The 15559-nt window shown below is 39.6% G+C and overlaps 1 protein-coding gene across 1 annotated transcript in view; it reads right to left on the bottom strand.

Moving 5' to 3' along the window:
* ESR1 (estrogen receptor 1) overlaps positions 1-15559 on the bottom strand; it is a 252905-nt gene that overhangs the window by 25223 nt on the left and 212123 nt on the right. The window contains exon 7 of the mRNA XM_007458744.1: positions 2090-2223. Within this exon, the coding sequence (XP_007458806.1) occupies positions 2090-2223 (134 nt within the window). The remainder of the gene's footprint in view (positions 1-2089; positions 2224-15559) is intronic.

Below are 15559 nucleotides of genomic sequence, written 5' to 3' on the forward strand. Positions count from 1 at the left end.
TGTTTTGCTACAGCTCGTGGGCCAGCAGTGCCGTCCTTACAAGAAAAGATGAGCTACTGGTATCTCAAGAAAAAGACAACTATAAACTCTGTCAGTAAAACAGTGCCTTGTATTTCCAAAATAGCGTTCCAACCCTCCTGGCGCAAGGGAGCTCACAGAAGATCCTGAGAAAGAGGTAAAAGAACAAGGATAGAGCAGGAAAGTTTAACTGGTGTCAGGGGGTAGCAGGTGGAGGTCCAAATCCTGCGGTGGGAAATAATGTTTGGAGATGCTGATGCCAGTCTTTAATAAATACTTTCTTGTGAGGGCTTAAATTTTTCCTCTGGGATTTAAAATACTTAGGTCTATAAATCCAATATTTTGATGGCAAAAGTCCTGCCTTTTTTATTACATAATATGAAAAAAAACACCCTCCCATAGGAACAGACCAGTAATGCAGGTCTGAAGGATATATTTTTGATTACCAAGATCAGAGCAGCTCCTTTTGTTGATTTTATAACTCCAGCTAATTTCACTTCCTGTCTGGGGTATTATTTCCTGGTAAAGGTAGGAAGAAAGTCCCAGCACTTGACAGGCCCGCCTTCCCTGAAATTAATAGACTGCCCACATGAGAGACGTCGGCGTGTGCCAGCCCTCCAACAAAGAAGGAGCAGGTTCAGGACCTGGCACTGTGCAGCCGAGTGGCACTGCTCCCAGAACTCTCATCCAATAAAGAGCCATTGTGGGATCTGGACCCTTCAACATATAGGACAAATGACTCAAATGAAAAGCACAATGCACGTTGAGTGGAACCTGAAACTTGAATGGAGTGGTAATCACTTGCTTAGTAGAGACCACATTATTTTTCATGCAACTTCATTCTGTAATTCAGTCCCTGCCTAGTGTAATAGTACAGATTTCCATTTATCAGCTAAGTGAGAATGATTACTATGACAACCATTAAGCAATATAGGTTACTAGCATTGGTGGGGAAGAGAAGTGGAAAATTGTTAGGGGATATGGGAAGGGATTGGCATTCAACAGGAAGAAACAAAACATCTCAAAAGACAAGGGAGTGCCGACGCTTTCCATATGGGGTCAACACAAACTGTAGTTCAGCTATTGGGAACTTTGAGACCGTATCGAATGATGTAAGAATCTCAATCTAAAATCAGGTCCAGGGCTTCCAAACAGTTGTGATTTGTATGTGAGAATGAGGTCTCCGGCATGAGGTAGGCCTGAGGCTGGGGGACTAAGGTCCAGATTAAGGGCATCTACAGTGCAGGTGACACCCCATTGTTAAGCTTCAGGTGGTGCAGACTGGGGATCTAGTGCTTAGACTCAACTACCAAGGAGTCTGGGACGAGTCAGGGTGCTGATTCAGGCTGAGCCATAGTTTCCATCTGGGTGACCTGGAGTGACTCATTATGCAACAGCCAACCTCACCAAAAAAAAAAAAACAAACAAAAAAAACAGATGCCACTCTCAGCTAAGCTTTCTCAAATGAATACATAGGAGGGGACAGTTGAATTAGACACCATGGATCAAATGAAAACCACTCTTCCAGCTGGACCAATGTACCGAACTCCACGTTCCTCAGTTTTAGAACTAGGTTTTTCTATCTCTAAGCCAATTATATTTTTCAGCTAATCAATTTTGACCAGAAACATGGTCTGCCTCAAATAAGCCTCTTTGCTTATGACCTGGAACTTAGAATTGGTCACACTATCCTAACAGGGTCACTCGCTGTACTTACTTTCTGACATATACAACTAACAACAGACTTATGTCCACATACATGTGCCACTTAAATAAAAACATCCCCAATATCTGTGAGAGGATAAAAGTATTTCAACAGAAAGGCCATTGGATTCAATGTTCAATTTCTGTTTTTCATTCATCATTTTTGACCAGCATGGTTTCACCTCCATAAGTAATTTAAAAAGAAGATAGGCATTTTATTTTATTTATTTTCTTATTTTAAATGTGTTAATTGTTTCTATCAATTTGTGATTATGTCTTTGTAGTAGGTAGCTTGTACCTGGTTGAAAATACAAATAAATATTTCTTCCAGTAACCAGCATGAAATTTTCCCATGTTATCCACTCACCAGAATTAAGCAAAATGATGGATTTGAGGCACACAAACTCCTCTCCCTGGAGATTCATCATACGGAACCGAGACGATGTAGCCAGCAACATGTCAAAGATCTCCACCATGCCCTCAACACATTTTCCCTGGTTCCTATGAAAACACAGGAAAAAGTAATTAAAGAACAGGAAAGCTTCCAGAAGACATGGTAAGGTTTACATTTATAAAAATTTACTGGCTCCAAATCTGTAACAAAAAACCACAGCCCATTCTCTTCATGGAGCATGAACATTCATTTGAATTCTAGAAGGCAAGATGAAGAAAGATTTTCCATCAATAAAACATTTTCGTTTCAAATTCTTAGAAGAGATGTATTATTCAATCCCCAAATCTGTCATGCTGAATATGAAGTCCTTCAACCTATGGGTAATTAAAAATGATTCAAATTCAGGTAAATAATTTTTCTAATAAATATTTATCAAACTGCTACTATATTCTAGACGTTGTGGTAGTAATGAGAATAAAAATAGGGCCTCTAATCTCAATATGCCCATGACCTTGAAATAATATAATTAGTTTTAATAGACTTATATAAAATGCTTTTGAAATACAGGACAAACTATGAAAACTATGAGCTGTAGTTGTGCTGGAACCATTGGTGTTGCCTAGGATGACAGGTAAAGATTTGCCAAGTGGGTGGCATTTGAGTTGACATTTTAAGAAAATGTAAATAGGATTTCATTGAGCTGAGGTGTGAAAGCATCATTGGAAGAGGCCCTAAACATGGAAAGGAGGAACAGTGTGAAAGAACTTGGAGCAGTGTGCTAGAAGCAAAAGGAGATAGGAGAGTAATCTGGGAAAGAAGGACAATGTCGGTTGATGAAGGATGTCCTACATCATTCTATAAGTTTAAGCTTGTTCCCTGTACAGCAGAGCTTTGGCATCAAGGATTTAGCATTAGTAGTTGCAACTACTGAATAAGCAAACTCAAAGGTTCAAAACATGTAATATTTTCAAAAGAAAGTATTAGTATCTTTTCTGTAGGGTTGGTGCAGAAATTAAATGCAGAGATAGATGATACATGTGAAAGGAATTCATTCATCTTGTTATTCATGAGCTGAATTTTGGGCATGATGGGTTTGGGGGGATAGAAAGAAGCTAGAATATTTTATGCGTATGCAAACATATGTTTGTGCAATATATAAAAATTTAAAACGTGAACAGTAAACACATTGTCCAGCACCTTGTTTTGTTTTTAATTGATATATTTTGGGGTTCTTCATCAACTGTTTTTAAGAGCTGCATAGTTTTTCACTAAACAAAATGCTATTATTTCTCTACTTCTTTGTTGGTTGATATTTAGTTTGATTTCAAGTATTGTGCTGTTACAAACATTTAATGCAATGACTATACTTATGTTTATGTCTAGACACATGTATAAATAGCTATAGAATAAATTCCTAGAAGCCAAATTGCTAGATTGGAGGACTTATGTATTTTTAAGTTGGACAAATAGATCAAATATTGCTTCTAAAGAGCTTGTACCATTAGGCTGTTGGTTGGAGAATATACTGATATAAGCTCTTCCTCTGAGCTGCCTGCTTTTGTACCTTGCCCATATTTTTTGTTGGGTTTTTGGTCATTTTCACTTTGATTCTTAAGAGCTCTTTATATATTACAGTAATTAGCCTTTTGTTCTATGGGCTTTTAATTATTTTCTCACTTTTCATCATATTTTTCTTTAGATTTTGTTTCTAGTATTTTCTTCTGCAAAATATTCAATTATTACATAATCAAATTTATCAAACTTTTATTTATGGCTTTAGAACAGTATGTCTTGCTTGAAAAGGTCATTCTCCCTTCCAATAACATATTAAAAACTACCTTATGTTTCCTTCTAATACAGTTCCATGTTTTTACACTTAAATCTTTGATCTTCCGGGATTTATTTTTATAACAACTTTATTGAGATATCATATCATATCATTCACCCATTTAAAGTGTACAATTCAATGGATTTTAGTATATTTATAGAGTTGTGCAATCATCATTGAGATTTCCTTTTGTGTAAGATGCGAGACAGGGATTCAGCTTCGTATTTTTCCAGGCAGCTACTTAGTTTTCTTAACACCATTTATGGAATAAGCCATCTTTTTTCACAGTGACTTAAAATATGCTAGGTGGGGCTTCCCTGGTGGCACAGTGGTTGGGAGTCTGCCAGCCGATGCAGGGGGCGCGGGTTCGTGCCCCGGTCTGGGAGGGTCCTGCGTGCCGCGGGGCAGCTGGGCCTGTGGGCCGTGGCCGCTGGGCCTGTGTGTCCGGAGCCTGTGCTCCGTGGCGGGAGAGGCCACGGCAGTGAGAGGCCCGTGTACCGCAAAAAAAAAAAAAAAAAAAAAAAAAATAGGTACTTTTGATAAATTCATTTACTTCTTACAACTGCCCTTTAAGGTTAGTATTATTTTCCCTATTTTCCAAATGAGGAAATTAGGACTCAGACCTGTTAAGTCAAACCACACTGCCTACCAACTAAAAGAAAGTATTCCAACAATAAGATTTTCTTTGTCTTCCTTTATTGCTCTACTTTAATTCATTCAAAAAGATTTATTGAGGGCCCCTTATATATCAGGCTTTGTGCTAACATTAGGGAACAGAGAAGAAAGCCACGGCCCTTGTTAATGAAGAGATCAGGATGGGTGGAGGGAGTGAGATAAATTAGGAGTTTGGAATTAGCAGATACACACTACTATATATAAAATAGATAAACAACAAGATCCTACTATATAGCACAGGGAACTATATTCAATATCTTGTGATAAACTATAATGCAAAAGAACCTGAAAAAGAATATATATATGTGTATATAAAATATATATATATATATATATAACTGAATAACTTTGCTGTATACCAGAAACTAACACAACATTGTATATCAACCACACTTCAATAAAAATTTTAAATGAATAAAGAGATCCAGAACAGGGGCAAACAGACAAGAAAAAGATGAGTACAATACAACAGGATACATTCCCCAGAAGAGGTATAGAAAGAGTCTTATATCTAATGTCAGTCTCCCCAAATTTACCCCACATCAATATTGAAGCAATTATCATAGAATTCTCTGATAAAGGTAAAAAGAGTTTTTATGTAAAATGCTTAGAATGGCATGTAGCACACCGTAGGGGCCATATTTAAGTCTTAGCTACAGACATATTGATAAATAGGTAGATCCATAGATATCTGGGTAGAGGTTGGCCTTTTTACCTGAAGTATCCAGAAAACAATTGCCACAGTGCATTTTGCTTTGTGGAAGTCCAGGTGCATGAGAGCTTGGCATAAGCAGAGGAGAATCTTTAAAAGCTATATGGCAAGGCGGACCTTCAAGATGGCGGAGGAGTAAGACATGGAGATCACCTTCCTCCCCACAAATACACCAGAAATACATCTACACGTGGAACAACTCCTACAGAACACCTACTGAACGCTGGCAGAAGACCTCAGACATCCCAAAAGGCAAGAAAATCCCCACGTACCTGGGTAGGGCAAAAGAAAAAAGAAAAAACAGAGACAAAAGAATAGGGACGGGACCTGCATCTCTGGGAGGGAGCTGTGAAGGAGGAAAGGTTTCCACACACTAGGAAGCCCCTTCGCGGGCGGACACTGCGGGTGGCAGAGCGGGAAGCTTTGGAGCCACGGAGGAGAGCGCAGCAACAGGGGTGCGGAGGGCAAAGCGGAGAGATTCCCACACAGAGGATCGGTGCCGACCGGCACTCACCAGCCCGAGAGGCTTGTCTGCTCACCCGCTGGGGCGGGTGGGGGCTGGGAGCTGAGGCTCAGGCTTCGGAGGTCAGATCCCAGGGAGAGGACTGGGGTTGGTGGCATGAACACAGCCTGAAGAGGTTAGTGCACCACAGCTAGCCGGGAGGGAGTCCGGGAAAATGTCTGGAACTGCCTAAGAGGCAAGAGACCATTGTTTCGGGGTGCGCGAAGAGAGGGGATTCCTTCCCTGTCTGCCCACAGAAGGCAGAGCACTGCCTAAACGAGCTCCAGGGACGGCTGTGAGCCATGGCTACCAGACAGACGCCAGAGACAGGGACGAAACACTAACGCTGCTGATGCAGCCACCAAGAATCCTGTGTGCAAGCACAGGTCACTATACACACCCCTCCCCCACAGGGAGCCTGTGCAGCCTGCAACTGACAGGGTCCTGTGATCCAGGGACAACTTCCCTGAGAGAACACACAGCGCGCCTCAGGCTGTTGAAACGTCACACTGGCGTCTGCCACTGCAGGCTCATCCTGTATTCCAATTATAACTACTGTACCCCTCCTTCCCCCAGGCATGAGTGAGCCAGAGCCCCCTAATCAGCCGCTGCTTTAACCCTCTCCTGTGTGGGTGGGGAACACTACACGCAGAGGCGGGGCCAAAACCAAAGCTGAACCCCAGGAGCTGTGCAAACAAAGAAGAGAAAGGGAAATCTCTCCCTGCAGCCTCAGGAGCAGCAGATTATATCCCCACAATCAAGTTGATGTACCCTGCATCTGTGGAATACCTGAATAGACAATGAATCAACCCAAAATTGAGGCAGTGGACTTTGGGAAGAGCTGTAGACTTGGGGTTTTCTGTCTGCAACTGACTTGTTTCTGATTTTTATGTTTATCTTAGTATAGTTTTTAGCACTTGTTATCACTGGTGGATATGTTTATTGATTTGGTTGCTCTCTTCTTTTTTTTAAATTACTTTATTTTAATAATTTTTTTATTTTAATAATTTCATTTCATTTTATTTTCTTTCTTTTTTTTCTCCTGTTTCTTCTGAGCTGTGTGGCTGACAGGGTCTTGGTGCTACAGCCTGGTGTCAGGCCTGAGCCTCTGAGGTGGGAGGGCTAAGTTCAGGACATTGGACCACCAGAGACCTCCTGGCCCCATGTAATATCAATTGTCGAGAGCTCTACCAGATATCTCCATCTCAATGCTAAGACCCAGCTCCAACCAACAGCCAGCAAGCTCCAGTGCTGGATGCCCTATGACAAACAACTAGCAAGACAGGAACACAACACCACCCATTAACAGAGAGGCTGTCTAAAACCATACTAAGTTCACAGACACCCCAAAACACACAACCGGATGCAGCCCTGCCCACCAGAACACAGGCACCAGTCTCCTCCACCAGGAAGCCTACACAAGCCACTGAACCAACCTTACCTACTGGGGACAGACACCAAAAATAACAGGAACTACGAACCTGCAGCCTGTGAAAAGGAGACCCCAAACACAGTAAGTTAAACAAAATGAAAAGACAGAGAAATATGTAGCAGATGAAGGAGCAAGTTAAAAACTGACCAGAACAAACTAATGAAGAGGAAATAGGCAGTCTACCTGAAAGAGAATTCAGAGTAATGATAGTAAAGATGATGCAAAATCTTGGAAATAGAATGGAGAGAATACAAGAAATGTTTAACAAGGACCTGGAAGAACTAAAGAGCAAACAAACAATGATGAACAACACAATAAATGAAATGAAAAATTCTCTAGAAGGAATCAATAGCAGAATAACTGAGGCAGAAGAACGGATAAGTGACCTGGAAGGTAAAATAGTGGAAATAACTACCGCAGAGCAGAACAAAGAAGAAAGAATGAAAAGAATTGAAGACAGTCTAAGAGACCTCTGGGACAACACTAAATGCACCAACATTCGAATTATAAGGGTCCCAGAAGAAAAAGAGTAAAAAAAGGGTCTGAGAAAATATTTGAAGAGATTATAGTTGAAAACTTCCCTAACATGGGAAAGAAATAGTCAGTCAAGTCCAGGAAGCACAGAGAGTCCCATATAAGATAAATCCAAGGAGAAACATGCCAAGACATATTAATCAAACTATCAAAAATTAAATACAAAGAAAAAATTTTAAAAGCAGCAAGGGAAAAGCAACAAATAACCTACAAGGGAATCCCCATAAGGTTAACAGCTGATCTTTTGGCAGAAACTCTGCAAGCCAGAGGGAGTGGGAGGACATATTTAAAGTGATGAAAGGGAAAAACCTACAACCAATATTCTCCACCCAGAAAGGATCTCATTCGGATTCGATGGAGAAATTAAAACCTTTATAGACAAGCAAAAGTTAAGAGAATTCAGCACCAGCAAACCAGCTTTACAACAAATGCTAAAGGAACTTCTCTAGGCAGGAAACACAAGAGAAGGAAAAGACTGACAATAACAAACCCAAAACAATTAAGAAAACAGTAATAGGAACATACATATTGATAATTACCTTAAACGTAAATGGATTAAATGCTCCAACCAAAAGACAGACTGGCTGAAGGGATACAAGAAAAAGACCCATATATATGCTGGCTACAAGAGACCAACTTCAGACCTAGGGACACATACAGACTGAAAGTGAGGGGATGGAAAAAGATATTCCATGCAAATTGAAATCAAAAGAAAGCTGGAGTAGCAATTCTCATATCAGACAAAATGGGCTTTAAAATAAAGACTATTACAAGAGACAAAGAAGGACACTACATAATGATCAAGGGATCAATCCAAGAAGAAGATATAACAATTGTAAATATTTATGCACCCAACCTAGGAGCACCTCAATACATAAGGCAAATGCTAACAGCCATAAAAGGGGAAATCGACAGTTTAACACAATAATAGTAGGTGAATTTAACACCCCACTTTCACCAATGGACTGATCATCCAAAATGAAAATAAATAAGGAAACATAAGCTTTAAATGACACATTAAACAAGATGGACTTATGTGATATTTATAGGACATTCCATCCAAAAGCAACAGAATACACTTTCTTCGCAAGTGCTCATGGAACGTTCTCGAGGATAGATCATACCTTGGGTCACAAATCTAGCCTTGGTAAATTTATGAAAATTGAAATCGTATCAAGTATCTTTTCCAAACACAATGCTATGAGACTAGATATCAATTACAGGAAAAAAATTGTAAAAATTACAAACACACGGAGGATAAACAATACACTGCTAAATAATGAAGAGATCACTGAAGAAATCAGAGGAAATCAAAAAATGCTTAGAAACAAATGACAATGAAAACACGATGACCCAAAACCTATGGGATGCAGCAAAAGCAGTTCTAAGAGGGAAGTTTATAGCAATACAAGCCTACCTCCAGAAACAAGAAAAATCTCAAATAAATAACGTAACCTTACACCTAAAGCAGTTAGAGAAAGAAGAACAAAAAACCCCTAAAGTTAGCAGAAGGAAAGAAATCATAGAAATCAGATCAGAAATAAATGAAAAAGAAATGAAGGAAACAATAGCAAAAATTAACAAAAGTAAAAGCTGGTTCTTTGAGAAGATAAACAAAACTGATAAACCACTAGCCAGCCTCATCAAGCAAAAAAGGGAGAAGACTCAAATCAACAGAAATAGAAATGAAAAAGGAGAAGTAACAACTGACCCTGCAAAAATACAAAGAATCGTGAGGGATTAATACAAGCAACTCTATGCCAATAAAATGGACAACCTGGAAGAAATGGACAAATTCTTAGAAAAGCACAACCTTCAGAAACTGAACCAGGAAGAAACAGAAAACATAAACAGACCAATCACAAGGACTGAAATTGAAACTGTGATTAAAAATCTTCCAACAAACAGAAGCCCAGGACCAGATGGATTCACAGGGGAATTCTACCAAACATTTAGAGAAGAGCTAACACCCATCCTTCTCAAACTCTTCCAAAATATAGCAGAGGGAGGAACACTCCCAAATTCATTCTAAGAGGCCACCATCACCCTGATACCAAAACCAGACAAAGATGTCACAAAAAAAGAAAACTACAGGCCATTATCACTGATGAACATAGATGCAAAAATCCTCAACAAAATACTAGCAAACAGAATCCAACAGCACATTAAAAGGATCATACCCCATGATCAAGTGGGGTTTATCCCAGGAATGCAAGGATTCTTCAATATATGCAAATCAATGAATGTGATACACCATATTAACAAACAGAAGGATAAAAACCATTTGATAATCTCAGTAGATGCAGAAAAAGTTTTTGACAAAATTCAACACCCATTTATCCTAAAAACTCTCCAGAAAGTAGGCACAGAGGGAACTTACTTCAACATAATAAAGGCCATATATGACAAACCCACAGCCAACATCATTCTCATATGGTGAAAAACTGAAACCATTCCCTCTAAAATCAGGAACAAGACAAGGATGCCCACTCTCACCACTATTATTCAACATAGTTTTGGAACTTTTAGCCATAGCAATCAGAGAAGAAACAGAAATAAAAGGAATACAAATCAGAAAAGAAGAAGTAAAGCTGTCACTGTTTGCAGATGACATGATACTATACATAGAGAATCCTAAAGCTGCTACCAGAAAACTACTAGAGCTAATCAGTGAATCTGGTAAAGTAGCAAGATACAAAATTAATGCACAGAAATCTCTTGCATTCCGATACACTAATGATGAAAAATTTGAAAGAGAAATTAAGGAAACACTCCCATGTACCACTGCAACAAAAAGAATAACATACCTAGGAATAAACCTACCTAAGGAGACAAAAGACCTGTGTTCAGAAAACTATAAGACACTGATGAAAAAAATTAAAGATGATACAAACAGATAGAGAGATATACCATGTTCTTGGATTGGAAGAATCAACATTGTGAAAATTACTATACTACCCAAAGCAATGCACAGATTCAGTGCAATCCCTATCAAACTACCACTGGCATTTTTCACAGAACTAGAACAAAAAATTTCACAGTTTGCATGGAAACACAAAAGACCCCTAATAGCCAAAGCAACCTGGAGAAAAAAAATGGAGGTGGAGAAATCAGGCTCCCTGACTTTAGACTATACTACAAAGCTACAGTAATCAAGACAGTATGGTACTGGCACAAAAACAGAAATATAGATCAATGGAACAGGATAGAAACCCCGAGATAAATCCACATAAATATGGTCACCTTATCTTTGATAAAGGAGGCAAGAATATACAATGGAGAAAGAACTACCTCTTCAATAAATGGTGCTAGCAAAACTGGACAGCTACATGGAAAAGAATGAAATTAGAACACTGCCTAACACCATACACACACACAAAAAACTCAAAATGGATTAAAGACCTAAATGTAAGGCCAGACACTATAAAACTCTTAGAGGAAAACATAGGCAGAACAGTCTATGACATACATCACAGCAAGATGCTTTTTGACCCTCCTCCTAGAAAAATGGAAATAAAAACAAAAATAAACAAATGGGACCTAATGAAACTTAAATGCTTTCGCACAGCAAAGGAAACCATAAACAAGACGAAAAGACAACCTTCAGAATGGGATAAAATACTTGCAAATGAAGCAACTGACAAAGGATTAATTTCCAAAATATACAAGCAGCTCATGCAGCTGAATATCAAAAAAACAACCCGATCCAAAAATGGGCAGAAGATCTAAATAGACATTTCTCCAAAGAAGATATATAGATTGCCAACAAACACATGAAAGGATGCTCAACATCAGTAATTATTAGAGAAATACAAATCAAAACTACAATGAGGTATCACCTCACACTGGTCAGAATGGCCATCATCTAAAAATCTACAAACAATAAATGCTGGAGAGGGTGTGGAGAAAAGGAACCCTCTTGCACTGTTGGTGGGAATGTAAATTGATACAGCCACTATGGAGAACAGTATGGAGGTTCCTTAAAAAACTAAAAATAGAACTACCATATGATCCAGCAATCCCAGTACTGGGCATATACCCTGAAAAAAACATAATTCAAAAGAAGTCATGAACCACAATGTTCATTGCAGCACTATTTACAATAGCCAGGACATGGAAGCAACCTAAGTGTCCATCGACAGATGAATGGATAAAGAAGATGTAGCACATATATACAATGGAATATTACTCAGCCATAAAAGGAATAGAAATTGAGTTATTTGTAGTGAGATGGATGGACCTAGAGTCTGTCATACAGAGTGAAATAAGTAAGAAAGAGAAAAACAAATATCGTATGCTAACTCATATATATGGAATCTAAAAAAAAAAATGGCTCTGAAGAACCTATGGACAGGACAGGAATAAAAACGCAGATGTAGAGAGCAGACTTGATGACATGGGGAGTGGGAAGGTTAAGTTGGGATGAAGAGAGAGAGTGGCATGGACATATATACACTACCAAACGTAAAATAGATAGCTAGTGAGAAGCAGCCACATAGCACAGGGATATTAGCTCGCTGCTTTGTGTCCGCCTAGAAGGGTGGGATAGGGAGGGTGGGAGGGAGATGCAAGAGGGAGGGGATATGGGGACATATGTATACATATAGCTGATTCACTTTGTTATACAGTGGAAACTAACACACCATTGTAAAGCAATTATACTCCAATAAAGATGTTAAAGAAAAAAAAAAAGAAAGAAAGCTATATTGGCTCCTCGAGGGGATGAGCTGGTGGTCACACCAAAAGGTGAGTTGGCCTTAAGCCCTAGTGAGCCTTAAACTAGAAGTGAGCTTTCCTTGTTCTGCAGTTGAATTTTTTTAAGTGGCACATTTTCTTTCTGGTGAAAAAATAAACAAGGAGAGGGGGAAATGTTTGGAGGATAAAGCTTTAAAAGTAACAACTCATAGCCAAAATAGTGAAATGTTCCTTTCTCAGTATAAAGTCTTTGTTTACTTAACAGACTGCACACCGGCAGGGGAGGACATCTCTGTGTGGGAGGGAGCCTGTGTTCACCTGCTGTGAGCAAAAGTTCAGATCAGAAACTGAGAAAGTGGAGTCTTAACAATCCTCTTCTCATCCCCTTTCAATAGTCTCCCACATTTTCCCATGAGGAGCTTTTTCTGCACTCTTCCAGAGAGAGTGTATTCTTCTCAGCCTCTTCTCACTGGATATCCTGCTATTTCTAAGCAGCAATTATTACCTGGCCACAGCACAGTGCTGGCACTTCAGCACACATTAGGACTGAGCCCTCAGCCATGGCACACACCCACAACTCTCAATTCATTTCTCACTATGCGTGTGTGTGTGTTGTTTTTTTACTTCAGAGGAGGTGGAGGGAGCATACATTAAGTATAAATCATTGAGACAATATGATAGAAGGACACTGGGGCTTACCTCCCGTACAAAGAGAAGAGCTTCGTATTTGCTGGTGGGAGTCTCAAATTTGAGGGCTCTTGGGGGAGTATTCACTGCAGTGAAGCTGCAATTTTCTAAGCAATGCTCTAAGAGTCTGGAAGAACTTTACGCCGATGACTCCAAAAGAATGAACACACTACCTTTCAATGGGAAAAACTCACTTGGTCTAAACACTTCAGCCAATCCATTATTTGTGTAACAAATTAAAAGTGTGTACTTTGATGGCCCTGATGATATTTTCAGTAAATCACTAGAATGTCGCCTGCATGGAAATGACTGATTACGTGGTATGTGAGGGTCTCTCACCGGCATTACCACCAGGTGAAAATGCTTGCCATGTGAGCTAGGGGACAGGTGATTTGTCACACTAAGATCAGGTACAAATCTATGTGGACTTGGAAGATTAACTGACACTTGTCACCTGCCCAACACAAAGGAACCCTTTACTGTCCACTGAGGTCATTACACATTGGGGTCAGGGCTTCATTTTCAAAGCCCTGTCGAAATATCCTACACTAACTTCAAGGAGCCAGTCAGGCTAGCACATTTAACTCAGTTTCAGGGGACCCGATGAATCAACGGCCTCAGAGATGGGGTGATTGTTAAGAATCTGGAGGTAACCTGTCTATGATAAGACAAGATTAGTCTATATCCATGAGGTACTCTTGAGGCTGTGAGACACATGGGGCTTGGAAGAACAAGATTTATTTTTAAAAGAAGCACGGCTTCAGGCATGGAGCAGGAGTAGTTTACCAAGCAGACCAGCCCATGACTCCCACTGTGAGACACGTCAGCCTGCAGTGATGAATTCCACCGATCACATCAGTCTGGCATTCAGAGCACCTCAGAACTGCCTTGAGGGGGAACCTCATTCTGCTCCTTACCCTCTCCAGTGAAGTTCAACTGCACTTAAGTCATGGGAGAAGAAACAGGTTTGAAAAGAACATTTGCTCATGGAAGTTTCTCCTCTATAGAAATGAGCACCTGTTTTTCAGAAGCCCTTAGGTACCTATTGCTCCACGTGGGAAATAAAGAGCTCTAATGAGGGTGTGCAGATCAAACCTGCTTGTATACCTTCAAAAATAATTTTACAAAATGTAAAATTACCCCCTAGCCTCTCTTTGTATAAATGGATATTGATAGATGGAAACCGAAAACCCCCAGGGGATCAACATAAGACATTCAATTTAGCTGTCCTAAAAAAATTTACAATAGGGTTAGAAAAAAAGCTAAGAATTAAGAGGCTGTTTAATATCAATAGTGGCAGGTTTAGTTGTATTTAAAGAGCTTCTGTATCTTTGATGCTACAAAATCTCTCAGCACATGCTCTGATATGCTGTGACTCCATAATTCTTTGTATGATCAAGAGGTTTGCATATACAACTCACTGACGTGTGGGACAAAATGCTGAAGATGGCAAATTGTAAGTGATATACCTTGAAAGATGCAAAATTTGAATGGTTGTATCTCAAAGCTGATTACTTGAGAGAAAAGTGGGTTAAGATTCTGGAATCCAACTGCCTGGGTCCAAATCTTGATACCACTATTTACCAATTATGTGACCTTGAACCAATTACTTAAACTCTTGTGTGCCTGAATGAGCATATACCCACAGTGGTAGGTTGAATAAGAAATAAATAAGTTGTTAGCCTATGTGGATCAATAAAGAAATTGGTCCTGTGAGTGGGCTACTAACATCAAAAATATTTACCCCCTTAATGCCAAGTAACAAGAAACAGATATAGCAAGCTAGAGAGCCCTGTTACAACATTGCAAAATATCTGGTAAAACCATGGTCTGAAAGAAATTGGAAGGCAGACCACTCACCTTGAGAAGTGGACAGAAGGAGTCAGAGTGATGGTGTGTGGTTACCTGTACAAAAAAGAAGCGAACTCAAGCCAAGAATTGAATGGTTCTCAAGCAGAAACTGAAAGGAATGGGGAAATCCCAAAGATAAATAGTCTTACAAGTTTGGAAAAGCCAAATGCTTCTGTTTATGAAATATTAAAGATATGAAGTCAAAAAGTGTTCTGCATTTAAAGGCCGGTAAGCCTTCTCAATTTACAAGGTAACTCAGTGTTCAGAGAGACAGAGAGAGGGAGGAAATTGGGGAGCGACAACATCTCTGGCATTGGAGCCAGAGTGGAACCAGTCAAAAGGAGTAGTGGTAAGAGAAGTGGCAGATTAGGAGGGACCAAGATGTTGAAGGTTAGAAGGTCAAAAGGAAAAGGCAAGGAATGGGATGAACTAAAGGCAGGGACTGAGAGAGGAAGGGAAGGAGAGAAAGATGGAATTTTTATAGATGAGTACAGACTCAATATCATCATAGGAGCAGGAAAGGCTTT

Source organism: Lipotes vexillifer, unplaced genomic scaffold (genome assembly GCF_000442215.2).
Source record: "Lipotes vexillifer unplaced genomic scaffold, Lipotes_vexillifer_v1.1 scaffold639, whole genome shotgun sequence".
Lineage (NCBI taxonomy): Eukaryota > Metazoa > Chordata > Mammalia > Artiodactyla > Lipotidae > Lipotes > Lipotes vexillifer.